Raw genomic sequence first — 27,217 nt, forward strand, 5'->3', positions numbered from 1 at the left:
TTCACTGCTGGCTCTTCCTCAGTAGCTCCTGGACAGAAACTGGAGAAATGGATGAAGGGGGCGCCACAGTCATTACTGGCCTTCACATCAAGGGTTGAGGACTGTCTTTCCTTGTTATGCCCCCCTGAGATGGGGACCCCAGTTGCAGGAGGGATATATCAGGAGGCAGTATTCAGATGGTTGGACCACCAGGCTTGGACAGCTGCTTACTTGCCCTGAACCTTGGGCAAGTTCTTATCTCTAAACCTCAATTTCCTCTTTTGTAAAATGGGGTTATGAGTGATGCCTCACAGGGTCGTTGTGACGATCAAGTGGACAGCATAGGTGAGGAGCTGGGTGCCTGGGCCAGGTCCCAGCACATAGCTATGTGTCCTGACGCCTTGATACACCTGCAGGTTCACACTGTACACTACGGCTTATAATCCTCCATCTCTCACACTCTCTATGCAGTGATTTTTTTAATGAAAAAGTCCTCCTTTGGACCTTTATTGAGGGCTGTGGAGTGGAGAATGCAAAGCCGCATCGCCATGCTGATGTGAGCTGTGAGACTTGCCATATACTGGCCTGGGAGCCTAGGAGTCAGATCCTTGCCTCTGCAAAGTCACAAATTGCTGTTGGTTAGGGACACTTCTCAAGTCAAAATTACGAGTGTCAAGTGTCTGAGTGTGTTTAAGGAGCAGAGTTTAAAGTGGAGGTCTAAGTGTGGACGTGAGGATGAACCTCCCATTCACGATGAGGGGGTGTGTGTGTGTGTGTGTGCGCGCGCATGCATGTGTGTGTGTCTAAACAGTCTGTGTCACAAAAGGACACGTGTACAGGGCTTACATTTGTCTTTGCCTCATGATTACTTAACGAAAGTCATCAAAACTGATCTTTATTCCCATGCGTGAACATCACTTCTTGCCATGAAATTCCATTATCGTGAGGTTGTTATAGCAAAGATATTTCCTTATCTTGGAGTGTGATTCACTGGAAAAAAGCCTTGTTGAGATTTCTCCCTCTGTGTCTCTTACACTCGTTCGGCCAGCAGGACTTACTGGGTACCTTCTCTGCTCCAGGTCCCATGCCAGACACTGGAGAAGCAGGTGAATGATGTGGTCTCCACCCTAAAGGACCTCAAGAGATGAGTTTTTCTAACAAATTTTGTGCACTAAAAATGCTCTATCAGGAGTGCTTCCTTGAGGTCCCGTGGCAGCAGCTTTCTAAAATGAAAAAGTGTATTTTATGGTATTTGCATCATGAGCAGAGAGACAAGAATGGGCTTAAAGCCACGAGGAGCAGCCGCAGAACCCAGAAATTGGAATGTACAGCCTGACAAGGGTTTGTACGTGCCTTTCCTTCTGAGAGGTCTCCTAGGTCAACTCATCCAACCCACCTTGCTGCCCTGGCAATGTTTCGCCAAGTCCACAAGCCTTTGTTCGCGAGCCTCCTGTGATAGGCATCCTCTTCCATCTTTGAACACCTTCAGGGAAGCAAAGGATATGCGTATTAGTTGGTCTCCTTGGCTGCTGTGTGCCAGACACTGTTAGCCTTTTTGCGGGTATTGTCCCATTTGATCCTGAAAACAGAACAGAAGCCTTAAGCTTCGCGGTAATTGATGTTCTCTCCATTTTGCAAATGAAGCTCCTGAGGCTCAGAGAGGCTAAGTCACTTGCCTAAGGTCACGCAGCTAGTAAGCGGCAGAGCCAGAGCTTGAAACCAGATCCATTGGATTTCAGAGATGGGTTTTTCTACTATATTCTGCTGCTGCTTAAGTATTCAAACCACTCCTTGTATCGAGCTGAGCTTTCCCTGGACAGCAGGCATTGTGGTATGTGGTTAAGGATAGAAGCTCTAGACTCAGGCCCGACCTTGAAACCTCACAACAAGCACATAAGACATCTCTTTGGGGAAACTGAGGCTCTGGGCAGTGAATTACTTGCCTAACGCTGTGCAGCCAGCAAGTAGCGAAGCTGGGTATGCGCCCTCTTCTCTTTGGCTTCAAAGCTGCGTATTCTGTCTGCAGTACCATTCTGCCTCCCACAGGAGTTCGGCCACACACCTGAGGATTTAAACTAGCTGTAAGGAGATGTTTCCTGGTAGGATTGTGAGTCAGTGGAACAGCCTGCTACGGGGGACATCATGGCATCCCCGGAAACACGTCGATGTGGAAATGAGAGGACGACTCTCATCTGCTGTGGATTTTAGAATTACTGGGTTTTGATGTTCCTTCACTCATTCCCCAGTATTTTTTCAGCCCTTCATTTACACCAGGTCTGGGCTGGGTACTGAACAAGGCACTGAGAATGTGAAGATGTAAGGCCAGTCCCTGCTGGGAAGGAACTTGCAGTCCAGGGAGGGAGAGAGGAACCCAAGTAACTAAGTGCTGTATAAATAAATGAATAAGCCAATTGCCAGTCATATGCTAGCACCGAGCACATGGTACGTCTGTCTCGGGTGTTGTGTATGAGGCACTGTGGAAGCACAGAGGGGAGTGACTGTTCTGCATAGCTTGAAGATGGGCTTGCAGAGGGGAGAAAATCGCATCTAGGTGTTGAGGGATGAAGAGTTCACTGAGGAGGAGTTAAGGAGGGAGCCAGGTGTATTACAGGCAGGGGGAACAGCACATGCAAAAGCATGGAGGCATGAGCAGCCTGGTGTGTGCAGGGAATTATGGTTAATTTAGTAGAGACTCTCCGTTGGTGGTGCCAGGGGTTGCCTGGAAGTAGATCAAGCAGGGTCTCAGATGCTGTGAGAAGAAGTTTCGATTTAGTGGGGTGTTGGTGGTTATCGTCGTTGAATTCACTTTTTAGAACAGTCGCTCTGAGGAAGAGGACGGATTGAGAGGGAAGGCCAAGAGCCAGAGGGGTTGGTGGGAGGCTCCCGCAGTGGTTTCTGCTTGGCGGTGGCTGTGAGGAAGGACCGAGGGGGTGGATTTCAGCAGTGGAGATGGAGACACCGACATAAATGTGTTTTGATTTTCAGACTCCGAAATTTACCAGCCTGATGACCTTGCCATCTTTCCACCATGCGAAGAGAATCCTTCTGAAGACTTTCCAGATTCCACTTCCATAGCTACATACTTGAGTCCTAAGAGTCAGTTTTCCGCTAAAGTCAGTGTGGTTGAGACCGATCAGCTGGAGAACAGCGATACCTCAAATGATAAAGAAACCTTAAAACGGAAAATCTGTGACTTGGAAACCGAGCTCGAGGTCTACCGGAACTTCATAATGCAGCTTCAAAAGCACTCCCAGTTCAGTGAGGCCATCATCACAGTTTTGTGTGGGAGAGAAGGGGCCCAGGACGGCTTGAACAAGTCCAAGGGCAGTACCGACGAAGAAGAAATGACCTTTTCAAGTTTGCACCAAGTACGTTATGTGAAACACATGAAAATCCTCCACCCGCTGGCCCCAGAGATGATTGACAGCAGGGCGCTAGAGAGTCTCAGACTGCAGCTGGTGGACCAGGAATATGAGCTGCAGAAGGAGCAGAATTTGAACATGGAACTTGCCGGTGAAATCCATAACCTGCAGAATAAGTTCAGAGATCTCTCACCCTCAAGGTACGTCCCACCTGTCTTCTCCCACGTTTAAGCCTGCAGTTCCCCAACTTGCCACTAGATGGGCGCCCCCGAGCTAAAAGGGAACGCTGCCCTGTGATGGGGGTCCGGTGTGTGCTGGGGAAGGCTTGAAGGCACCGTTAAGGCAGCTACGCCTGCGGGGAAGTGACATGTGAGGCCACAAGGCACAGTGACTGTGCACATACTAGTCTGTGTCTTCTGAAACTGGCCAAGCAGGTTTTGCCCTCCTCAGGTTGGGGACTCGGGGTTAAAGGTTTTATACCAGTCACTTGGTGAGTTATAGTAAGTTTGCCGAATGGCAGTGTTTACCCCTGACCCTGTTAATGGCTTTTACTGTGCTGACGGGGGGGTGGTGAGGTGGAGGGGTTCGGCGTGGAGAGGGCGGTGCTGAAACTGATGTCCTAGGCAGGGTGGGAGGAAAGTAAATACTGGCCACATCTTTACCCTTCAAGGTCATCTTAGAGAAATAAGCCTTTGTTGAAAGAGAAGAATCCTCAGGCCACGAAGATACGTTTTACGGGCATAGATATATACAGTTTTGCTTCACGAAATTCGACAAACATGGGATCATTTGTAAAGCTGACCTTCACTGGACACTAATTTGAGACAAACACATTGTTTTGAATTGTCAGGAGCCAGAGTGCATGTTTCAAGACCTCCCAGACCGTGTGGTTGAAGGCAGCTGGTATTTAGTGAGAGGCAGTTGGGTCAGACCCCTGGTTAGGCATTTTTCTTACTTAACCCTCACAGTCACCTGAGAACAAGGTGTTCTTTTTTTTTTTTTTTTTTTTGCGGTACGCGGGCCTCTCACTGCTGTGGCCTCTCCCGTTGTGGAGCACAGGCTCCAGACGCGCAGGCTCAGCGGCCATGGCTCACGGGCCCAGCCGCTCCGCAGCACGTGGGATCTTCCCAGACCAGGGCACGAACCCGTGTCCCCTGCATCGGCAGGCGGACTCTCAACCACTGTGCCACCAGGGAAGCCCAGAATGAGGTGTTCTTAAACTGTGTGTTTGTAGGTGAGGAAACGGGGCCCTAGAGAGGCTGCCGTGACTGAGAAGGTGGCCTGGGAGGGTTCGCAGAGCCAGCTGGTCCGGTCCACGGTACCCTGTGCTGATGCTTGGGCTCTTTCTCGTCCATTAAACCGGCCCCACCTGCAGTGCTGCTGTCACGTGATCTCTCTGTGCTTACGTGGGGTTGAAGGTGGTCGCCAATCATTGTTTCAGGGAACAGGGAACACGGCGAACGGAAGGGTCAGGGTCTCTGGCAAGCCACTCTGTGGCCAGCTTCCTGCGCCCACAGTTGGTAAGGAAGACAGAGCCACGCTTTCCTGAACTTGCGTTTTTCTCACTGCCGACTAATACTTGTGGGCTCACATAGGGAAGGACGGATGTGGCATCAGGAGGCGGTGTTGTATGGACAGAGTTGGGCTTTTTTTTTTTTTTAACACCTTTATTGGAGTATAATTGCTTTACAGTGTTGTGTTAGTCACTGCTGTATAACAAAGTGAATCAGCTGTATGTGTACATATATCCCCATATCCCCACCCTCTTGCGTCTCCCTCCCTATCCCACCCCTCTAGGTGGTCACAAAGCACCGAGCTGATCTCCCTGTGCTATGCGGCTGCTTCCCACTAGCTATCTGTTTTACATTTGGTAGTGTATATATGTCCATGCCACTCTCTCACTTCGTCCCAGCTTACCCTTGCCCCTCCCCGTGTCCTCAGGTCCATCCTCTACGTCTGCGTCTTTATTCCTGTCCTGCCCCTAGGTTCGTGAGAACCATTTTTTTTTTTTAGATTCCATATATATGTGTTAGCATACGGTATTTGATTTTCTCTTTCTGACTTACTTCACTCTGTATGACAGACTCTAGGTCCATCCCCCTCACTGCAGATAACAGAGTTGGGCTTTGAAGGCAGAGCTGTGTTTGAGTGAGATGTCTTCACTGTTTAACCAACCTGCCATGTCCAAGAGTCCGTTTCCTCTCCTGTAAACGGGGTGTTCATACAGTTGTTGCGAGATTGAGAGGAACAGATAACTTATAAGAAAAACACTTGATTCAGTGGCTGACAGGTCGTAGACCCTCCGTAAATGGGAGTTAGGATTATGATTATCCTCTGACCTTTCACGTGAGAGGAGAGGGTCCTGTTTTTGTTTTCCTGCCTTACAGTTTCTTTTCTGTCCTTTGTGAGAATTTGTGCTGGGTCCCCTGACCCTTGGAGCACTCGTTTCTACAATTCGGACTAGTATTTTTGAAGAGTGAGTGGAAACTAATTGTTCTCCTGAGTCCTTGCCAATCTGTACTTTAATTGGGGGCTTCGTAAGGTTAAAAATATTGCAGAGCAACCTTTGTTCCAGCATTTGTTGGCTGTTTTGAAATCGAAGGAGGAGTGACCTTGTACAGTTGCAATTTTTCTAAAAGTATAGATACTTGCATAGCTGCAGGCTTTTCAAAATTGTGCTCTGTCATTTCTCCAATTAGTGTTAAAGTCGTGGAAATTCAATTCTAAAACGGTCCAAGCATTTTCTTTTCCCTCCTTTTATCAGATATGATTCGTTAGTTCAGGCCCAAGCCAGGGAGCTCTCCCTTCAACGACAGCAGATTAAGGACAGCCACGGCATCTGTGTCGTTTATCGTCGGCACATGAACGCCATGATCAAGGCCTTTGAGGAGCTGCTGCAGGCCAGCGACGTGGGTTGCCGTGTGGCCGAGGGTTTCCAGGAGCAGCTGAGTCAGTGCGCGGAGCTGCTGAGGCAGTTGGAAAATCTGTTTCTCAAGGGTAAGTGGGGCGAGGGACTGCGGGTCTTACGACCCATCAGGAATTGATCCAGGACTTCTTGGAGGGCCCCAGGAGGAACGGACTCCTTGGCCTCTCCTTCCACCCCTCTGCCCTGATGAGATGATGGCAGAGCCCCAATGGCCGCTGCTTCCTCCTGGTGGCCACTTCCGCGTGGTTGGCAGTCTGCAGTGTTCCAAACCTGGGGTCCAGTGGAGGGGCCTCGGGGGCCAGGCTGGTGAGGCGTGGCCACATGGTTGCCAGTTCCTCCAAATTTTCAAGAGAAGATGGAACCCGGGGTTTGGCAGGTAAAGACTTATGGATTTTAAATGTTGGCAGCAACAAACAAAACAAACAAATAAGAAAACCCAAACTTTCATTGGTTAACAGCATATTCAAGGGTCAGAGGTGGTCAGAGAAAGGATGAAAGAAAACCTTTGCTGCATGCTAGGTACTTGAATAGATGTTATCGCATTACAATTAAAAAATAATAATTTGCATTTTTTTGAGATCTCAACAAAGATCTCCCTTATACCTTCATCCAGCTTCATCCGTTTTGCCATGTTTGCGCTCTCATTCTCTTTTTCTCTCTAGATAGACACACACACACACACACACACACACACAGACACACACACACACACACACACACACACACACACACACACACACACACACACACACACACACACACACACACACACACTACTGATAATCTTTCCTAACCCTTTGAGAGTGGTTGCGGTGGCTCCTTCTCCCTTGGGGAATCTCGTCCTCCCTTGGCTCCTAAGAGGACACTGTTCGGAGTCAGTACTCCCGCCCACCCCACTGGCTGCCCCTTTGAAGCCCTGCCTTCGGCGCCGGTTCCAGATCTGAGCGGGTTTCCCCCTCCCTGCCGCCACGGCTCCAGCTGGCTGCCGTCAGCTCGCCTGGGTGGTTGCGGTCCTCTCCTCTGGCCTCTGTGCTTCCACCCTTGTCCCACAGCGGTCGGTTTTCACTGTAGCCAGAGTGGCCTTTACAAAGTGTAAGTCAGGTCATGACCGCGCTCTGCTCAGCATCAAAGGCTTTCCTTGGTGAGTCATGAGGGTCAAGTTAAATCATGGACGTGAGACCTTGGCAGAGTGCGTGGCTCGGTGCATGGCCCTGGAGTCCTGAGTGCCTACTCGCATCTGTACTTGTGAGCCTGGGGGCTTCATCCTCAGAACAACTTAATTTATGTGAGGAACTTGGCCTTAACAGAGGGAGGTCAGTTGCTCAAAGTCACAACTGACATGGCAGAACCTGGATTTGACCTCAGTCTTCGTGCCTTCATACATCCACACAGATGGGTCACAAGGCTCCACGTGTGTTCAGTGTGATGCCAAGATAGAACGGGGGGGTAGTTTGGCCTTCTGGGCTCAGGGAATGTTTTTCCTCCATTTTTAAGAAGGGCCCAGCCGCTTAGGTGCGTCGCAGGCTGATTTTCTAGTACCAGCTCCCGGGACCTCTGACACAGGAGCACTTGACTTTTTCCAGCTTTACGAAATCTACTTTTATTCTGGCTAAGGTTTGCCAAATAAGCTAGTTTCCATTTTATTATTGGAGGGATAAGTGGGTCCTCAAGAGAGAGCTGTGTCTTCCCGGCCCGAGGCATTTTCCATCTGTCTCTTTTCTTCCTACAGGCCCTCAACCTGGGAGTGGGAGGCTGAGAGAGACTGCCTCTGGCACCAGATGCCCTCCCTCCCTCATCCACCCGCCTCCCCTTGATTTATTTTTTAGTTATTTACCTTGACAGACCCAAGGAGATCTCACTTCTTGTTTCCTATGGGTCTGGAAGCAGAAGCATTTCGGGCTTAGCAGACAACACAAACACAGAACTTAATTCTCTTCTACAAAAGGCATAAAAGTCTCAGGAGCCTCACTACAACAGCTCTTTTTCTTAGAGAATAAAATGTAACAGAGGTGGGTCTTTCTGGGATGCCATCTGAAGAGTCTGGCTCCTGAATTATGAAATGAGCTTACCATAAAGTAATTTTATATTTGAGGTAGTTGCGTAGCATGAGTTCTTAAAAAATTTAAATGTAGCCCTTTTTTTTTTATTAATACAAAACGGTACATGTTTATTGTGGGATAGCAGATGAGCGAATACTCCCATAATTTTATCATTTATACAGCAAAACATGAACACCCTGGAGTGTATACTTTCCAGACCTTTTTTATACATATGTGTATTTTTGGTGGAAGTAGGACGCTTTGCAACCTCTCCCTTTGTTCAATTATAGATAATAAATGTTAATCTACGTTGTAGGTTTTAGTGGCTGCAGAGCATTCTTTTGTATGAATGTACCATAATTAATCATTCCCCATTAGATGGATATTTAGTTCGTTTCCAGTTTGGGGCTATGATAAAGGATAGTGGATTGGAATCTTTGTGCTTATCCTTGCTATTTCTTTAATGTTTTTTTTGTTTTGTTTTGTTTTTTTTGCGGTACGCGGGCCTCTCACCGCTGTGGCCCCTCCCGCTGCGGAGCACAGGCTCCGGACGCGCAGGCTCAGCGGCCACGGCTCACGGGACCAGCCGCTCCGCGGCATGTGGGATCTTCCCGGACCGGGGCACAAACCCGTGTCCCCTGCATCGGCAGGCGGACTCTCAACCACTGCGCCACCAGGGAAGCCCTCTTTAATGATATTTAATTGGTAGAACCCAAGAAGTAGGATGGTAGTGTGCTTTCTTAATGCTGGTAAGGATTAGAGCTGGGATTCTTGCCTCTCTCCATAGGCTAGGGAGTTCACTAGGGGTCTGGAGCCTTGCTCCAGATTTTGTGAGTGTTGGTGTTTTTCTGGGGTGATAATCTATAAATTTTAGATTCTCAAAGTGGGTTGAGACCCCAAATAGATCAAGGACTGGTGTTGCAGTCCCAGGTTTTCCACCATATCCTTGACCGTGGTACCTCCTGAGAGCAGTAGCATGAATCAGAATCAGGAAGGCCGTGTTTTTGTCTTCAGGTTTTTTTTTTTGTTTTTTTTTTTGCGGTATGCAGGCCTCTCACTGTTGTGGCCTCTCCCGTTGCGGAGCACAGGCTCCGGACGCGCAGGCTCAGTGGCCATGGCTCACGGGCCCAGCCACTCCGCGGCACATGGGATCCTCCCGGACCGGGGCACGAACCCGTGTCCCCTGCATCGTCAGGCGGACTCTCAACCACCGCGCCACCAGGGAAGCCCTGTCTTCAGGTATTTTTGAGTGAGTGCCGAGGAAGAAGATGGTGAGATAGTCCCTGTCCTCAGCAAGCTCACCGTGTGTGTCAGGGTTTAGCCGCATGAGTAGAAGACAGTTGCTGGGATCCCTTCCCTTGGTGCTCCTTTGCCACAGGGATGAACCCGAAACATCCATTTCTTTTTTAAAAATTAATTTTTATTGGAGTATAGTTACTTTACAATGCTGTATTAGTTTCAGGTGTACAGCAGAGTGAATCAGTTATACGTATACATATATCCACTCTCTTCTGGACCGAAGCATCCATTTCTTTCAAGGGCTTCCACGGTCTGCCTTTTCCAGCCCTCTAACCTCGGAATGATAATGATGAATATGAAGGAGAACCAATGGGGAGGGCTGGTCTTACTGTATGCCAGGCATTGTTCTCAGCCTACTATTTAATATCCTCATTTAATAATGAGGAACAGAGAGGTTAATTTACTTGCTCAAGGTCACACAGGAAGTGGCCGAGTCTGGATTTGAACCCAGGCAGCTTGTTTTCACAGCCTAACCTGACCCCCATGAGGTCATGCCCCTCACACTCCTGTCAAATTGGGTGTCCTTGTCAACAATTTCCATGGGCCTGGCTTTGCATTTCCCCACTTCTGGGACTTTGTTCAAATCAGTCCTTTTCTAAAAGGCTTTTACTCCCTCTCCACTTCTAGAAATTCTGCCCGTCCTCCAGGAAGCTTCATTTGTTCACTTCAAGTGAAAGCAAACCTATTCATTTTCTTTGTTGCCGGGTTGGTTGTAGCTCTCATATGGCATCACTTCTGGCCTTGTGATGGGGGCCACGTGATGGGGTGGAGAGAACAGAATCTTTGGAACCAGACAGGCCTGAGTTCAAATCCCAGCTTTGTGGTTAAGGGTCAGATTTCCTCTGTGAGGTAATAGCACCTGTCTGGCAGAGTTATTGGTGAGAATTGAGATTATTAAAGCATCTGGTGTCCTCCTGGCCAGTAGTGGGAGCTCAGGAGGTGAAGCAATGATTTCTTGTAGGCATATTTTATTTCTTCGGAGCGTAAGCTCCTGGAAGGTGGGGGCCTGGTCTTGTCCTGGCCTCCCAGCCTGGGAAGGGACCAGACAGGTAGTGCCCGGTCAGGATTTGATGCTGCTGCTGGGAGTTTTCTGTGGTATGGACCTGGCTCTGGGGTGCCCTTGGATGAAATGCGCTGTGCCTCTGTCTGGCCCACATAGTTGAGCTTGGAGGGGGGGCACTGCGGACTCTGAAGGGAGGCTTCCAGGAGGAAAGGATATTGGAGCTCAGTCTTCCACAGTGGGAGGATTCACAGCTGGTGGGAAAGGGTGTCTTGGGGGTGGTGATGGGGCGTGCAAGCTCTGGTTAGCTATGTGCGCCAGGCTGTCCGATGGAATGGAGGACTTTCTCTCCTGAGTGTCTGTGGAATCTGCCCTCCACACAGCACCTTAGCTGCTTCTTACCTTTATAAAGCAGTTCTTTCCTGCCTGAAAGATGTAGATCAGTTGTCACCTCCTGTAAGTTCTCTGATGGTCCAGGCTGGATCGTGCTTGTCTCCTCTGTGGGTCCTCCCCCAGCATCCGATGCTGCCTCTGTCACAGCGCTGTCGTGTAGTTGTCTTTGGGGTCCACCGTCCCCACTCAGCTGTGAACTCACTGGGGCAGCCCCTCACTCATCTCTGTATCCTCAGTGTCGGGCACAGGCACCCGGGAGGAGGACTGTAAATATTTAATATGAATTACCAGTGAGATGGAAAGGAAGAAACATTTGGGTCACGTAGGAGATGCCAGGCTCTGATATTTGAACTTAATTTCGTACGATTGATGGGTTTTGACCTAGGGAGTACCATTTCACAAGAGACTTCTTACGTGGTGGCCGAGTGCAGAGGGGTCAGTGAGGGGAGGGGACTGAAGGCGGGTCCATCAGTTACAAGCCTGTCCTGCATCGTGATTCTCGTGCTTGTTCAGCTGTGTGTCGGATAACTAGATGTCTCTTTATTTGGAAAGATGAAACCCCCCCACTGCCACATACTCCACAGCTTTTTAGGTGTAGCAATAAGATTTGCCTGAGAGATGGGAGAGTGTTTCCATGACGTGCTTCCTAAGCTTCTGGAACAGCCTGACAGATGGTACCCTCTCACCTGTGTGAAGGCAGATTCCACCAAGAAATTCAATGCCTCAGTTGTACCAACGATCTCCCTATGAGTCCCACAGTAACAGTTTGTCACTTGGTTTTAAAGAACTCTGTGGTGGAAGCGAAATGAGTGGAGTACAGTTGTTGAGTCATTACAAGCTCCCCAAAGCATCTCTGGTTTGAAGAAGGGGAGCCAAGGGTTGCTGGTGGCATCCAGGTCATGGACTCCATCTGTGGTCCTGGACTTTGTCAGGAATCGAGGAGAGTTTTTTTGCTGGTTTTAAGATGAGTTTACGGTTAGGTGAGCCAGAATGCTTGAAGCCTGTGCTGGGCCAGTTGTAGTCCCTGAGGCACGTGCCTCTGAAGAACGACGGTAAATGTGAAGCAGATGTTGCGTTATTGCTTGCCTGCCTAGCACGTGTAGAGCCCTGAGCTCTTTGGAAGGCTAGGCTGGGGCAGACGGCCCATCCTTAGGGTCTAAGGGCCAAAATCGTATCATTAACTGAACATTAGTAAGCAGCCCTGTGCAGGTGTGAGAGGAAAACGCCAAGTGAGTTCTTCTTCTAAGGTACACTCATCCATGCCCGTTCATGTGGGACTTGGAATGTCAGGGTCTTGGAATCTGACCAGTCAGGGGTATCAGATGTAGATTCCCCCCTTGAGGCGGGATGCAGAGGACAGAGACGGGGAGCCCTTGAGAGCATCCCCTGGGGTGGAGGCCTGTCAACCTCTCCCTACCTCTTGGGGGGTCCAGATATCATACCAGTTTCGGTCGCGATGGAACCAGAGGATGGAGATGTAGATTTGTGGTGGGGCAGCTGTGAGAATGTCTCCATTGCCCTTGCTTCACCGAAGCAGTAAAGTAGGTGAGAGTGGGAAGTGGGGAGAGTGGGAGAGTGGGAACATTAGACCTCCTGGATTTCACGTCTTTACCGTCAAACGGAGATCCGGACACTGTGCCCGTAGGGTTGTTGTGAGGCCTGAAGAAGACGGTGGCTACCGAGGAACCGCCCTCAGCACCCATTCCCGGAGCCCATGCGCCCTGCGTGGTGCTGGTGCCCAGGGCCCGGCCCGGTGGGTGGAGAGGGAGCCCTGGCAGCCACCCAGCTGGCCTGGGGAGCTTGTGGGTGGGAACCACAAGATACAGAGCAGATGTGCGTGTCTCCCGTGATCTTTTCCTCCACACGGTGGTGTTTGAGAACTTTTCCTTTTATGAGTAGTTTTGAAAATGGTACGTGTGGGTGCAGTTTAATTATAGCCTCATCTTTCCACTGCTGCCGTAGGAGGCTTGTTTTTCCTTTAGCCACGCGTTCGTTTCTTCAACGGGCTCCTCCCCGTCTGCAGTTTCCAGCGTTCTGAAGTATCTTTAAACTAAAGTTGTTCATCTCTGAAATCTGGGCTCACATGTTCCTTTGAAACAGCGCATGATGACACGCAGGGGGCGCAGAGCATTGTCCCCGGCTGCGTTCTGAGCCACTTACTTTGTTTTCTTTTGTCTTTTCTTCTAGTCATTCCCCCTGCTGCAGGCACCAGCTTTTTTAGCTGCACTCACAGCCTCCTTGTCCTAGGAATCCCGCTTCTGAGAGCCTTTCCGGAGGAGAGAGTTTCAGTGTAGATAGAGCTGTATGCACAAAGAAGTTTATTTTATTTATTTTTTAAAAGTGAAAAATTGGAGAGGGCCTAGACATCAGCTAGGGAACTGGCAGAAACTGGACCATGTCCACCTCCAAGGGAATATTCACGTACTCGTTAAACATGCCGTTACTAAGGCAAATTTGGTAAGTGAAATGCTCATAATAAAGGCCAAAGTGAAAAATTAAGTCGTGATACAGTGTCACCCATGTCAAAATGCGTGGAAGAAAAGAATGGAAGGAAAGCCAGTAACACGTCTGTGGTGGGTACCTGGAGGGTAGCGATCTTCTTTCTCTTAATTCTGTTACCCGTTTCCTATAACAAGCCTGTATTCTGTTAGTATCAGAGAAGGAAGAAGAGCCTCTGCACCCAGCAGCGCCTTTGTGATTGCTTTTTAGATTCAGTGCCATCACCTTCCTCCTGGAACTAGCGCCAGAGCAGTGATAAAGGAGGAGTCTAGAGTCTGAGTGGTATTCTTGGTAATCCTACTTTAAATATCCGGGACTGTTATGAAGAGTGTTTAAACAAATGGATGAGGAAGAAATTGTTAGGGAGCACTTTTTTTTTGTTTTTTTTAATGTTTTCCTTCTTGATGTTATCTCTGCTTCCAGGAAATTCAGTTGAAGCGGAAATGAGCACCCAGAAGGAACTGAGAGAGAGGTGAGTGTGTGGCCTTTTGGTAAGAAGACGTTATGGGTTAGGTTTGTCTGCCAGCGTTTTGAGTGTTCTGCTCCCTCCTGTTCTATTAGTTTCCTGCGTCTTGTAAATAAAGCAAAAATACCTGTGAAGCTGACAGTGGTCATACAAAACCAGAAGTTCACGCCGTATGTCCCGCAGCCTTCATTCATTTGCATTAGGTTGCTCCTGGCGTTTCTGTCGGGTGATTTGACCCAGATGACACATTCCTTCTGTTGGCTCCTGGATACTTGCAGGATGAATTCCAGACTCCTGAGCCTGACCCATCTTTCCTTTTCATCGTGTACCCCATGCTTCAGTCTTAATCTTCGTTTTGATTGTTCTCCAGACCACGCCTGTACACAAGCGGTACACTGCCTTCTTCTGCTTATAATTTAAAAATCCTTCTTCAGAGTCAGTTCACATGGAAACGGACCTTGCTCTCCCCGACACCCCCGTCTCTCCACTGCATCCCAGCATCAGTGATCCTTCCTATAGCAGTTGGCACATAATTACACTATAGCACTTACCACGTGGTATTATAATATTTTCTGCATTTATCTTTCCGTGCCCAGGATTCCTTGAAAGAGGTAAGGAGACAGCATTAACTAGGTATGGTATGTGCCAGCTGCTGCCCTAGGCATTCACATCCGTTATTTCTGACCCTACAAGGTGAGCATTATTGTTCCCAGTTTAGGATGAGGACCTTCAGGGTCAGAGTTGCATACTTGCCATTAAGAGGCAGAACTGGGATTTGAACTTGAATCTGTTATGCTCCAACACCTGGGCTCTTATTGTTATTGCACATTGCCTTTTGAGGGCAAAGACTTCTTTAATATCTGCACACCTGCTCTAGCCCCAGCTATCTGGCATGTGGTTGGAATTTTTTAAAAATGTTCATGGAATAAATGGATTGCAAGCACTCTTAGCTTGCCTCTGTGGCCCACTGGAAACGTCAGGGTCTCGCCCTCCTCTGTTGACTTGTTCAAGGTTCTGACTGTCGTTAGTGCCATTGCTGCTTCCCTCATCTTTGGAGCTGCGACCCTTTGGACTCCTGGGGGCAAAATAAAGAAATAAAGACCAGTCTGGGGTGCAGAGTTTCAGATTTTACTGGCATCGTGAAGGCCTCCAGCATCGTTAGGGTGGGCAGGCAGGGAGGTATCACAGCTCTTCACTGGAGGGCATTTTACTCAGGGCTTCTGTAAGTTTAGAAGAAACTTTCCTCTCCCACTGCGGTATTCGCAAGACCCTTCCCAGTTCAACCCTCCACTTCTGTCCTGATAATAACGGTGGGTCATGTCCCACCGGCAGGCTGCGGAGAGGGCAGTAAGGGCCTCCCCGAGTGGAGATGGTCTTCGCTGAGATCTGAAGCACGCGGCTCCGGGGCGTGGCTTGTTGGAAGAGTGTCCCCCCTCGAGGTGACGGAGACACGACCCCTTTGAGCTGCCTGGCTGGTGCATGGAACGTGAGGCTAGAGAGGCAGGCAGGGCTGCCTTGGGCTGGTCCTCAGATACTGCCTTAAGAGCCCAAATCCTGTTCTACAGGAAGAGGGGAGTCTTTGAAGGAGAGTAAGCTGGGACTAGACATGATCAGATTGGCCATCTTGAAAGCCGACCGTGGTTGCTTGGAGAATGGCAGGGAGCCTCTTCTGGCCTTCCTCAGCCACGTGTCACCCTTCCCTTTCTGGCAGGTTTGTCTCTGTCCCTTCTGTTCTGCTGTTTCCGGCTGTAGGCTTAGTGCTCACGCTAATTAAATGTGTGCCCTCGGCCCCTCCTGCACTCGGCAAGGCAGCAGCGAGCCATCGCCTCCAGCACGCTGTCTGAGCACAACTGCATCTGCTGTTTACCTGTTAGTGGATGCGCTGCAGCTTTAAGTCCTCTGCTCTTGTCTGAGTTCATGAATAATGAGACACGAAGGAATAGGAAAAAGTGGGAGAAAGAAGAGCTTAAATTAAGGAGCTTATCTGTAATGGGGATTCACGTGGGCTCTTCACAGAGTTCAGGGTGGTTTTCCTCCCGGCTTAGGTGGCCCTTGGGTAATACAGGTCACTAACCAGATGATTGCCTCAATGGTGATACCGGAATCTGCTTGCGGACCGTGAGGGTTTTGAGGTTTTTAAACCCGTAAGTCCACCTCGTGGGTTTGGGTTGGCCCCCCACGTTCTCCTGGGGCCTTGGAGCCAGACAGACGTGGATTCAGATGTGTGCGCTGCCACGTACAAGCTGTGAGACTGTGGGCAAGGTTCTGATGCGCCTCCGTCCCCGCAGCTCTAAATGAGGATGGTCCTCCCTACCTCAGAGGGATTCTGTGAGGACCAAGGAGGACCGTCTGCGTAAAATGCCTGGTACAGAGCGGCCGGTTGATACGCAGCTGCCGCTGACTCGTGCCCTCTCTCAGGGTCCCTCCACTACCAGCCAGACGGTGGCTCCCCCTCCTTCACTGGCTCCACGTCAAGCCCACTGAGCCCTCTTTGTGTTTGTTTTTAGAGTATCCTTGCTAAAAAATGCTCTAGGGAAACAAAAAGCCTCCAGAACACCATTGCAAATGTGGGTAGATTACAAAGAGCCAGTCATCTTAAGTGTTCTTAAGTCATGGTCCTGGTTTGGGATCTTAGTGTGGAAAACGATTTCTCTTTCAATCCCGATGGTCAAGGACTGAGGAAGACAACTTAAGCTACCAACACATTCTCCCTGAGTATCCTGCGCCCTCAGCCTCACGCGTGCTGTCCGACGGTCACATGCTGTCCGACTGTCACATGCTGTCCAACTGTGAAATGTCCGCAAAGTCCTCCTCACGAGACCAGAAGCAAGACAGAGAGACCGAGAAGACTTCGGTCCTGGCAAACAACGTTTCTCAAGGTAAGCCAAGCTTCACTGAGCGTCGTAAACCTAGCCAGAGTTTTCCTGCTTTGAACGATAGTTTGCTGTCTTGCCTTCGTACTAAAGCGGAGTATAGTGACATTGGAATAGTTACCAGGTGAGAGGAGATCCTGCGAGGGCCCAGGCCCATTGTTAAGAGTTATCCTTCATCACCGGGGAAAGCTACGGTTGTTGAAAGTGTTGGAGATTGGGAAAAAGTCCTTTTTATTTTTTAATGATGACGTGTTACATGCCTTGCCATTCCTTATCTGGCAGACTGGAAAGCACTGGGGTTATGGATCAGGTCTAGGTCTGGCCCATTTCTTGCTGTCTCTTTCTAGCTCTTCCTAAGGTGGTGTCGCTTTGAGGACCGTTGCTTTGAACTGTACAGGGGCCCGAGAGTACCTAACCCCCTGTTTGGAGATTTTGAATTCAGTAAATCTGCTGTGTTTCTCTTCAGTGTGACCCTCGGCCCTTTCCGTCGGCCCCTTGTTCTGCCTCTGGGCACGGAGCCGTGGGCTCAGTTGGCAGAATCAGCCTCCCGTGACCCCACCTGCCTCTGAGCTCCCCTTTACCCCTTCTGTGTTTGCAGTCTTGATTGCCTCCTGTTGGGCATTAGGTAGGGCTTACTCTCCATAAGCTCAAGGACTGGTATAGACCAGAACAGACAGACCTTTTCCAGTAAAAGGCTGGATACTGTGTGCCTCAGGCTTTGCAGAGCATATGGTCTCCGTTGCAGTTACTCAGTCGTGCTGTCGCAGCATAATGCAGCTGTAGAAAATACGTAAATGCGTGAGTGTGGGTATGTTTCAATAAAACTTTATTTACCAAAACAGGTGGTGGGTGGATTTGACACAGGGGCCATAGTTTTCTGAGCCCTGGTATAGCCTCTGGACCTCAGCTGACATCCTCTGGTCTCTCCTTTTTCCAGTGGGTTGTTTGCAAGGTGCCCAGAATGGACCCAGGGAACAAATCAGACACCTCCCTGCTAAAAACTCTTTGTTGACACCAGATCACATTAGAACCAGGGTTTCAAAATTTTTAAATCTATTTTTTTAGCAGCAGCAATCCCCCCTCCCTTTTCTTTTTTTCAGATGAAACTGAATATATGTAAAAGATATATAAAAGATACACCTTTTTCCCAAAGGAGTGGAGCCTTTATCCCCAGTGGCGCCTCCGAGGCTCCTTTAGGGTACGCAGGGGCCAGGGGAGCACGGTTTGGAATCGGACCTCGAGCATGAAGTGTACACGTTTGATGTAACGCAGGTATCAGCTGGGGTCCTCCAGTAACCAGTTACCTAGATGTGCTTTCTTTGGGTTCGTGGCCGTATCCCTCTGCAGTTTCTGTGAGTTTCTGTGTACTTGGTTTCTCTCAGTTATTTCTGGCTCTACTCTCTGCCTTCTCCTGCTTTGGGTTAGACCATGGATCCTTTCCCTGTCCCTTGTGCTGCCTCCTGCTGCCCGAGACCACTCTCACAGGGCCTTTGTGGGAGGAGCAGACTGAGGTGTCAGGGACTAGAGGGGCGGGGTTTACAATGCGGCAAGCCTGATCCTTGACGGGCTATTTGTGATCCCTGTTCTTTAAGACCCTCCTGCTACGGTGGTGCCAGGCACTTCCTCTCTCTCCCCCAGCCTGCCCTCCTGTTTCTCACTCTAGGCCCCATCCGCCACCCCAGCCTTGGTTTATTTCCAGTGTAGAACCATCTTTTACTTCTCAGTCCTCTGAGGACCTATGACCTTGGGCTTCTCAAGTGGATTATCCGGCACTTTCCCGAATGGGGACAGTGCTCTCTGGAGCTGTCCTAATTAACCCACTGTTAGCTTTTTTGGGTTTGTTTCTCTTCAGACTTTTGGTCTCTGCATCTGTTTTTCCTTTTGTCGCGCTTATAATCTGAGCAGAAAGATAATTTAGTACTTGTCCTTTTTTCACTTAGCATTATATCATAAGTTTTCTGACGTGTTACATAACATCATTTTCAGTGGCTTTGGAATAGTCCGTTGAATGGCTGAACTGCAGTTTTCCTTATGTTCCCCTGTTGCTGAACATTTAAGTCATTTTCTAAAATTTCACAATTGTGAACAGTGCTGCAGGGAGTGTCTTTGAACATAAAGCTTTCCCCTTATTCTGGGGCATTTTCCTAACCTAGATTCTATAAATTGGAGCTACTCGGCAAAGATATTTATACCATCGCTTGTGGTGGCTGCTGCTTGCAGGATTTATGGGTTTAAAGAGGCGGCGTTTGTCAGAAGGGTATTATTGTAAGAGGGACAGATATTTTTCTCCTGTGTTAAGATGAGTATAGTATTTCTTTCTGCCCAGTTAGGGCTGCATAATTAACAAGCGGTGTCCAATTCGACCGGGAATGTTTCCTTAAGGCCAAGGGATGATTCCAGCTTCCAGCCAGTCTCAGTAGAAGATGTGTTGTACCGATTGCTGCTGAGGGTTTTTGCCCCAGAAGCCGGCAGTATGTGACGTGGATAAACCAGGAAGGAAGGCTGCAGTCAGAACAGATAAGTTCCTGACTCACTGAGACCTGACTGGCCGCTGGAAGATTTGCGGGGCAGCAAGGCAGGAACGGGAGGTGTGTTGCCGTGCTGCTTCGGTTTATTGCAGGCGGGGTCCACAGACAGTCCGCCAAATGACTTGCTGCGCTCCTGGCATTCATAGGAGATAGCTGAAGATCTGGGAATTAAGTCATCCCATAAACATTCAAATTCATGGCAGAATTACTATTTAATTAGGAAAAGATCTGTAACGTTGTGATACTTTTAAATGAAAGTCATTTTGGAGGAATTAAAACTGGGTCATAACATTAGTATAATGTTTTAAAACAAACATTACCAAGACAAAACCGAGTATCCCCTAATTGATGAATTAAAGACATTAGTTTTGCCTTTGGATACTTAATGTGATTTTGCTGTAAACACTGATACTAAAAACCTACCTCTGGACTGGAACTGCACTTCCTCCTTTCTTTGTTAAAGTGAGCTGTGGCAGAGGCTGAGAAATTAAAAGCATGCTCATTTTAGAAAATTCAGAAAATTTAAATTTCTATATATTGTTAAATATTATGTTAAGATATAGTATTAAAGTTTTGAGAAGCCTAAGATCTACCACCTAAAGGCGACCTCTGTTAATATTTAGGTATATTTCCTTCTTTTGCATATATGTGTCTTTCCTGTCTGCAGATTTTTAAACAGAGTTGTGATTATGCTGAATAACCCATTTTGTATCTGTATTTTTTCATGATATTATATGGTCTTCATAATATAATTTTAATAGCTGTGTAACATTGCATCATAAGGGATGTAAAGCAGTTAATGTAATCATTTGCGTTATTTTCAGTTCTGACTGTTATAAATAGTGCTGAGATGAACCTTTCCAAACATTCTGACAAATGATTGTCAGTATCTCCGGTGATCTCTTTAAATAGATTCCTAGAAGTAGAATTATTTGGTAAAAATAAATTGGAAAGAACCTTTCTAAGGCTAATGACAAAAATAGTCCCCAGAGTCATACACGTTTATACTCGTGCTAACAGGATGTATTCCTGGAGAGCACCCTTCTTACCATTCTCACCAGTGTTGGGATTATTGTTTTGCCTTGTTTTTAAGTCTTGAATTAGTAAGTGATAAATGGTTAACATATTCCTCTCAAAGGATTAGTCTCAAAAATATCTGAGTTCGTTATGAAGGTGGCTTAATCAACTCTCAGGCAATTCAGGCGAACTTGAAAGTGATCTTTTAGTTTCCCTGAAAGGAAGATTTTAAATTAATATTTGATATTTAGAAGAATAAAAGGCTGTATTAGAGTTAGCATTAAAATTGCATGGTGTGTAATTTTTCCATGTGATATAAAGTATCTTCTTTGTAGAGGGCTGCAGAGAATCATCACAGACTGGCTGTGGGCTGTGGGCAGTAGCTCTGCCTCCCCAGGCCTCAGGAAGACTCTCTTAACATATCCAGTACTATTTAGAATTTCAAGATCACTGCGTAGTCTATAAATTATTCAGTTTGTTGGGGGCTTCAGACTTTAAATTAAAAATGTCCTCCTTCCTGTAGACTTACTAATGGAACATATACAAGAAATTCGAAGTTTGAGAAAACGTTTAGAAGAATCTATTAAAACAAATGAGAAGCTACGGAGACAGCTGGAGCGACAAGGCTCTGAAATTGACCAAGGTAATAAGGTGGACCTTCCCAAAGGGCGGTGAGGGCTTCCTTTGTGGCGCATTTGCCTGGATAAGCGCGCTGTGTATTGGGAAGAGCTTTGGACTTGTGGCCAGAGAGATTTTAGTTCAAATCCCGACTTTGCTGTTTACTTCACCTTGCTGACTCTCAGTTACAGTAATTTATCTGTTAAATGAGGATAATAATTCCCATTTTATTCTGGTGGCGATGAGAATTAAGTGCGCTAACTTAAGCGGAGTGTCCCATAGTCCCTGGTGCAGAACAAGTACTTGATAAATGTTCGTTTCCCGGTCATTGGAGGAGTCTGCCAGCCTCTGGCATTGTGAATTGTGGTTGCCTCCTCATTTGACTCTAGAAGCTGAAGCAAAATAGATAGGTATGTTAAAATAAAACAAAGCAGTAGGGCTTCCCTGGTGGCGCAGTGGTTGAGAGTCCGCCTGACGATGCAGGGGACACGGGTTCGTGCCCCAGTCCGGGAGGATCCCACATGCCGCGGAGCGGCTGGGCCAGTGAGCCATGGCCGCTGAGCCTGCACGTCTGGAGCTTGTGCTCCGCAACGGGAGAGGCCCCAACAGTGAGAGGCCCGTGTACCGCAAAAAAAAAAAAAGTATTTTGTCTTTTTGTTAATAATGCATTTTGGCAATCTGGTAACTCCCACGTGCCAATCACGAGGTCCCCAGTGTTCTTACATAACCACAGTTAGCTCAGAATGGACTATTCTTCCATGAGAAGCTTAAAAATACATATTTTTTTCCCATAGGCAAGACATTCATGTGGTTCAAAAATTAATATCACCATTCTGTACCCATTAGTCCTGTTCTCCCTTCTCTCCTCCCACTTTTGTTAGTTTTCTTCTCTATCCTTACAGTCTTAATGCAGATACAGATGTATATTCTTATTGTCTCCTTCACCTGCCGGAAAGGTAGAATGCTTTATATCACTGCTCTGTTCCTTCTTTCATTGAGTAATCTATTTTGGTCATCCTTCCTTGCTGCTCCAAAGAGAGTGTCCTCCCTCTGGTCAGAATATATCTTGAGAGCAGCTCTGTGCACCAGGAAAAGCCTGAGTTTGTTTGGGAGCCGGACTGGCCTGGGTAGGGACCCAGCTCTTCTGCTGATGAGCTCCGTGACTTTGGGCAAGTCACCTCTCCCTTCCAGGCTTCATTATCTTACAAAACGGGGTCATTGTGAGATTAAATGAGACAGTGTTATACATAGGGCCTTGCTCAGTGCCTCACCCAAGAGATGGTGGTTTTCTTCATCATCATCAGTTTTATTTTGTATAACATTATTCGTTTAACATTGCGAAGCTCTAAGCTCTGCTCCGGGTGGGGACACTAATGTCGTTGCCATTTCTAGGGATGAGATAACCGAGTTCTAGAAAGATGTAGTCAGTGGCAGCACTTGCTTCTTTGCACCCCTAGTCACTGCATTCTAGCCCATCATAGCCTTCAGCCTAGAAGGACATCTTTTCAAAGTACCATATATGCTGTAGCTTGCAAGGTAAACAGAAAGGTTCCATCTCTCTCTCTCTCCCCCCCCTCCCCCTCCCCTCCTCCCCCCAACCCCAGCGGCATCCTGCCCCTCCTCCCCCTCACACTCCCAGGGAAATTGATTAATCTGAGTTATTAGTCACATCAAACACAGGAAAGAAATACACGCCTGGGCCCATCACAGTCACTCTTGGTAATGCCTGAATTAGATTCATTCTGTTTTACATTTTCCCTGACAAATCCAATTATAGAATTATTTGGGGACTCAAATGGCCACCAGCTACAGTGGAGCAGGCAGTTGCTCTGGAGAGCAGTTCACTCTGATGGGAAGGTTTACAAAAAGGCATTCATAAAGTATTTATGCTGGTGGGAAGACGTGCTGTTCTCACCATGTTGTCACAATCCCTGAAAAGACAAAGAAATAATAGTGGTTCTGCCTCCCTCCTGCTGTGAAATGTTCATCTTGGGAGCAGGTTTGAGAAAGGCATGGCTCCTTGTAATGTTGAGGTGGAACGTTGTTAAAAACTGTCATCTCATGTGTTACATCTTCCGGCTTGTCACCGGTTCTACAAGCTTATAGTGATGATGTTCAGAGGAAAGATGGGCCTCGTAGCATCCGAAGCGGATCCTGCTAGCTCAGGCTTTGTCAGAAACTGTTCCTTGGCCTGATTATTCCTTTGAAAAGTCAGCACCTTAGCTGTGGTTGCAGGAGACTTCTTCTGTAGAATTGTTCCTGTTCATCCAGGTTGCTCTTTGGTCTTCTTTTGGCTCCAGCGTGTCATCAGTGGTGGATTGACGAATGGTAATAGCAGTAACAGTAACATCCATCCGTCATTTTTATTGAGTTAATAGAGGCTTTAGGGACGTTATGTGACGTGCCTGAGATCATGCAGCTGCTAAGAAGCCGGAGCCGTGGTTCAAGCCCAGGTGTCTCTGGAAAGACACCAGAGTTCATAGGGAGAGTGGAGGAGGATAGTGGGGAGAGATACACGTGAATAAAAAAAACATATGACATTGTAATCAGTGAACCGTTAGCATGAGGAAAAGGTAGTGCCTGTAGCGTGGAAAGAGAATGAACTCTGGCTTCCGGGAGACACAATACCATACCTTCCTTAGAGGGAGTTTGGATATTACAGGTCCTCAGTTGTGTATCAGGATGTTTTCAGCTGCAGATAACAGAATATGAGTAGAAACTGGTGTCACCAATGGGGATTTATGTCTTTGTACATAACAAGAAATCCAGAGGCAGGCGTTTCTAAGGCAGGTCTGAAGTCTGACTGACTGGTAGCTGGGCACAGGGTTAGTACCTGTGACGGCTGCAGCATCCCTTCCTCTCAGGACAGGGTCCAGAGCGGGGAAGGAGGAGGGTGGCACGTGCTCCTGCCTGTCCTCCTTTCATCCGGGTGGAAAAGCTTTCCCAGAAGCTCCCAGCAGGCTTCCTGTCAAGTTTCATCGACCAGAAGTGGCACATGACCGTGTTCTAGCCGGACTGGAAGAGCAGGTGTCTGGCATTTGGGCTCTGCGGTGTGGTAGACTCCACCAGTAAGGAAGACCGGGAAGCATCCGCCTGCCAAGTGTAGAAAGTGCCTTGCACCCAGCAAGTGCTCTCCAGGGGTCGCTGTGAACATGAACATCATACATGGTGCAGCCGTAGAAAGTTCCGAGCACGGGCAGTGCTGAGGTGGTGTGTCAAGGGAGCTGCCCGGACGGAGGGAGGGCTAGGATTTCAGGAGATAGACAGTACCCGGGCAGGTATTTACAGATAAGGAGACCGATCAGAGTTTGTAAGTTTCCTCACACCCAGGCTGTCCAGCTTTAGAGCCTGGTCTTTTTAGTCTACACTTCGGGGCAGTGAGTATGAGCTACGAGTTGAAAGGTGAGTGTGATTTTGACAGGTGAAGAAGGTGATAGGCATTCTAGGCAAAGGGAGTACCTCATCCTGTAAAGCCAGGGAGGTGTGTGACCATGTGTGTGGTGTGTGTTTGGAGCACGCATGGCTCAGTCTGGCTGCATTTGAGGACACCAGGGTCTAGTGTGAGAGGGAGTGGGGTGTAGGCCTTGAGATTCGAGCTAAATAATAGAGATCTGAAGTTTGGACCTTGTGTTTGGTTGTGTGATTGTCTTTTGCCAATCACACAACCAAACACAAATACGTGATGGTGGGGCCATCACGTATTTTTGAGCAGAAAAAAACCTGAATGGACCGTGTTTAGGATGATAAGCTCATTGGCAGAGGCAACGGGGCAAGGTATAAGGCTGAACTACAGGGGCAGAAAAGAGGGGGCCAGCGTCTGAGGCATTTTGGAGGAAGAGTCAGCAGTCATGGTTGCCTGACTGGGCAGTGGAAGAGAGAGGCCTTTAGTCTGGCTCCCAGGTTTCCGGCTCCGGTTAGGGTTAGAGGCGAGACCGTCTACACCGGCAGGAAACAGGAGGGAGGGCGGGATTGGAAGGGTTGGGGGGAAAGGTGAAGAGTGGACCGGAGCCTCAGTGGAGAGGTCCCCTGAGGGTTTGGACCTCAGGAGAGAAATCGTGGAGGTTAAGACTGTCACCCGCCCCGCCAGCCCGGTTCTCCTTTGTTCACCCCGAGGCCGGGTAGGATGTGGGGAGTCTCCTCCGTCTCCTCTTTCAGGCTCACTCTCATCTCCCTTTGGGCTCTGGTAGTACCTTAGATAGTTCACAGGAGTAATTTTCATTGTGTGTTGTGTTTCCTCATTATTTAAAACTGTTTTCCAAAAAGTTCCATCCATACGGGCCTGGAGACTATCTATAAATTACTATTTATGTGTGTTTTTATAGGTTCTTCAAACATTTTTGCTTATGGTTCAGAGCTACATAATTCTCTGACATCAGAAATATGTTTCCTGAGGAAGCAGAACGAGGCCCTCAATACAATGCTCGCTAAAGGATCCAGAGGTAAAAACGAGAGGAGCCGTCCGCAGCCTGGAGCTCCACAGCCCTCTGTGGCGTGGAGAGAATGCAGGCGCTGGAGTGAGACCAAGTCCTGTGGCCCTGTGACTTTGGGCAGGTCGCTTAACCTCCCTGAACCTCAGTATGTTTTAGCTGTAAAATAGGAACGCCTCAGAGGGCCGTTGTGACACCTAAGCAGTGTCCAGCCCGCAGCCTGGTGCCTCTGACAGGGGCTTAGTAGGCGCTACTTTCCTTACTTGTCACCCTCCCCTCTGTGCAGCCACCTCTCAGCTTGGCTTAGTTCACAGTGGGAGAGAAGGGCTGGGAATACATTGCTCCCCAAATTTCAGAGATTTCCTGCTGTCAGGCAAGTTTCTCCAGTATTTTAAAGATCGCTTCTTTTAATTCCGTCTGTTTGGAGCTTAACCCACAAAGAGCTTTCACTTAAAATGTTTCTGGGATGACGTTATTGTTAGTCCTATTTTACAGGTGAGAAACTGAGGCTTGGGGAATTGACTGGCCTGCGGCCACAGATACAGAAGGTGGTGCAGCTGGGACTTGGGCCCGTTTATCCCACTTTCACTAGAGGATACTGATGCCGATTCTGGCTTAAGAGATGAAACGGGGGCTTCTGCAGATATCCATTCATTCATTCATTCAGCAAACACTTCCTGGTTCCTCTTCTGTATCACAGCCTGTGTAGATTCTGATACAGAATTGAGCGAGACCCGGTTCCTTCCCTCAGGGGTTCATGGTCTGATGGGAGAGAGAGCCAGGCAACCCATGGCAGACCAGGGTGAGGATTAGCCATGATAAAGGCTCAGGGGGCGCAGGACCCCGGAGAAAGCATCCTGACCCAGGGGAGGCTGGTCTTTAAGAGCTGAGTCTGGAGCATTAGTAGGGGTTAGCTGAGGGACCTAAGGTTAGAAGAGCCCGGGCATTTTAAATAGAAGAGAGAGGACAGAGGCCCGAGGGTTAGAGGCTGGCGGGGGTGGGGGTGGGGAGTCTGGACCAGTCAGGAGTTATAGGAGGCTTAGCATGGCTGCAGTCTGAGGGAAGAGGAGAAAGCTTGCTCGGAGATGATCATGCCGGGGTTAAGAGTAGAATCAGAAAACCTGGGTCTGAATCCTGGTTCTGCCACTTACTGGCTATGTGACTTCGGTGAAGTCTTACGCTCTTTGATCCTTAGTTTCCTGTGTGGAAAATGGGGAGTACAAAAGTACCTACATGGAGGTGTGCCCTGAAGAGCAAGTAGGGTGACACATGGGGAGGTGCTAAGGTAATGACTGCAGTGAGCACGGCGGCGACGTCAGCTGTTACCGCCACCAGCACGGCTAACAGCCTGCCGGAGTGCTGGCAGCCTTCAGCGTGCTGTGAGGCCCTGTGCGAAGCCCTTACATGTAGTGACTCAGTTACTACTCCTGGCCACACATATGAGGAAACTGAGGCACAGAGGAGTGAAGAGCCTGGCTCAAGGTTGTGGGGTCAGCGACCCCACAAGAGTATGGGGTACTCTTGAGTAAACGGAAGAGCCTCACTCCAGTGTGCCCCTCTGCCTCCAGGCTGTGCCCTTGGCCATTGGTCCCCGTGCCCCCGTGTTCCTCATCCCTCAGCAGGCGTGCTGGCCTCATGGCCTGAGAGTGACGGCTGGGTTGCTGTCCGCACAGCCCTGCTGGCCTCCTTGGGAGGCTTCCGGACTTTCCCAACACCCGTCGCCAGAGTTCGGGGCCCTGTTTCTTGCCTCTGTCTTTAATTTCTACCCACTGTTTGCTCTGTGAAGGCAAA

General features: G+C 48.6%; 1 protein-coding gene across 3 annotated transcripts in view; it reads left to right on the top strand.

Moving 5' to 3' along the window:
• CDK5RAP2 (CDK5 regulatory subunit associated protein 2) overlaps positions 1-27,217 on the top strand; it is a 181,933-nt gene that overhangs the window by 137,739 nt on the left and 16,977 nt on the right. For all 3 annotated transcript variants that reach the window (XM_030858863.3, XM_060300553.1, XM_060300554.2), the window contains 6 exons: positions 2,965-3,541; positions 6,106-6,338; positions 13,921-13,969; positions 16,637-16,842; positions 20,905-21,024; positions 25,322-25,438. In XM_030858863.3, coding sequence (XP_030714723.2) covers positions 2,965-3,541; positions 6,106-6,338; positions 13,921-13,969; positions 16,637-16,842; positions 20,905-21,024; positions 25,322-25,438 — 1,302 coding nt within the window. The remainder of the gene's footprint in view (positions 1-2,964; positions 3,542-6,105; positions 6,339-13,920; positions 13,970-16,636; positions 16,843-20,904; positions 21,025-25,321; positions 25,439-27,217) is intronic.

Source organism: Globicephala melas, chromosome 6, assembly GCF_963455315.2.
Source record: "Globicephala melas chromosome 6, mGloMel1.2, whole genome shotgun sequence".
In the NCBI taxonomy this organism is placed as follows: Eukaryota; Metazoa; Chordata; class Mammalia; order Artiodactyla; family Delphinidae; genus Globicephala; species Globicephala melas.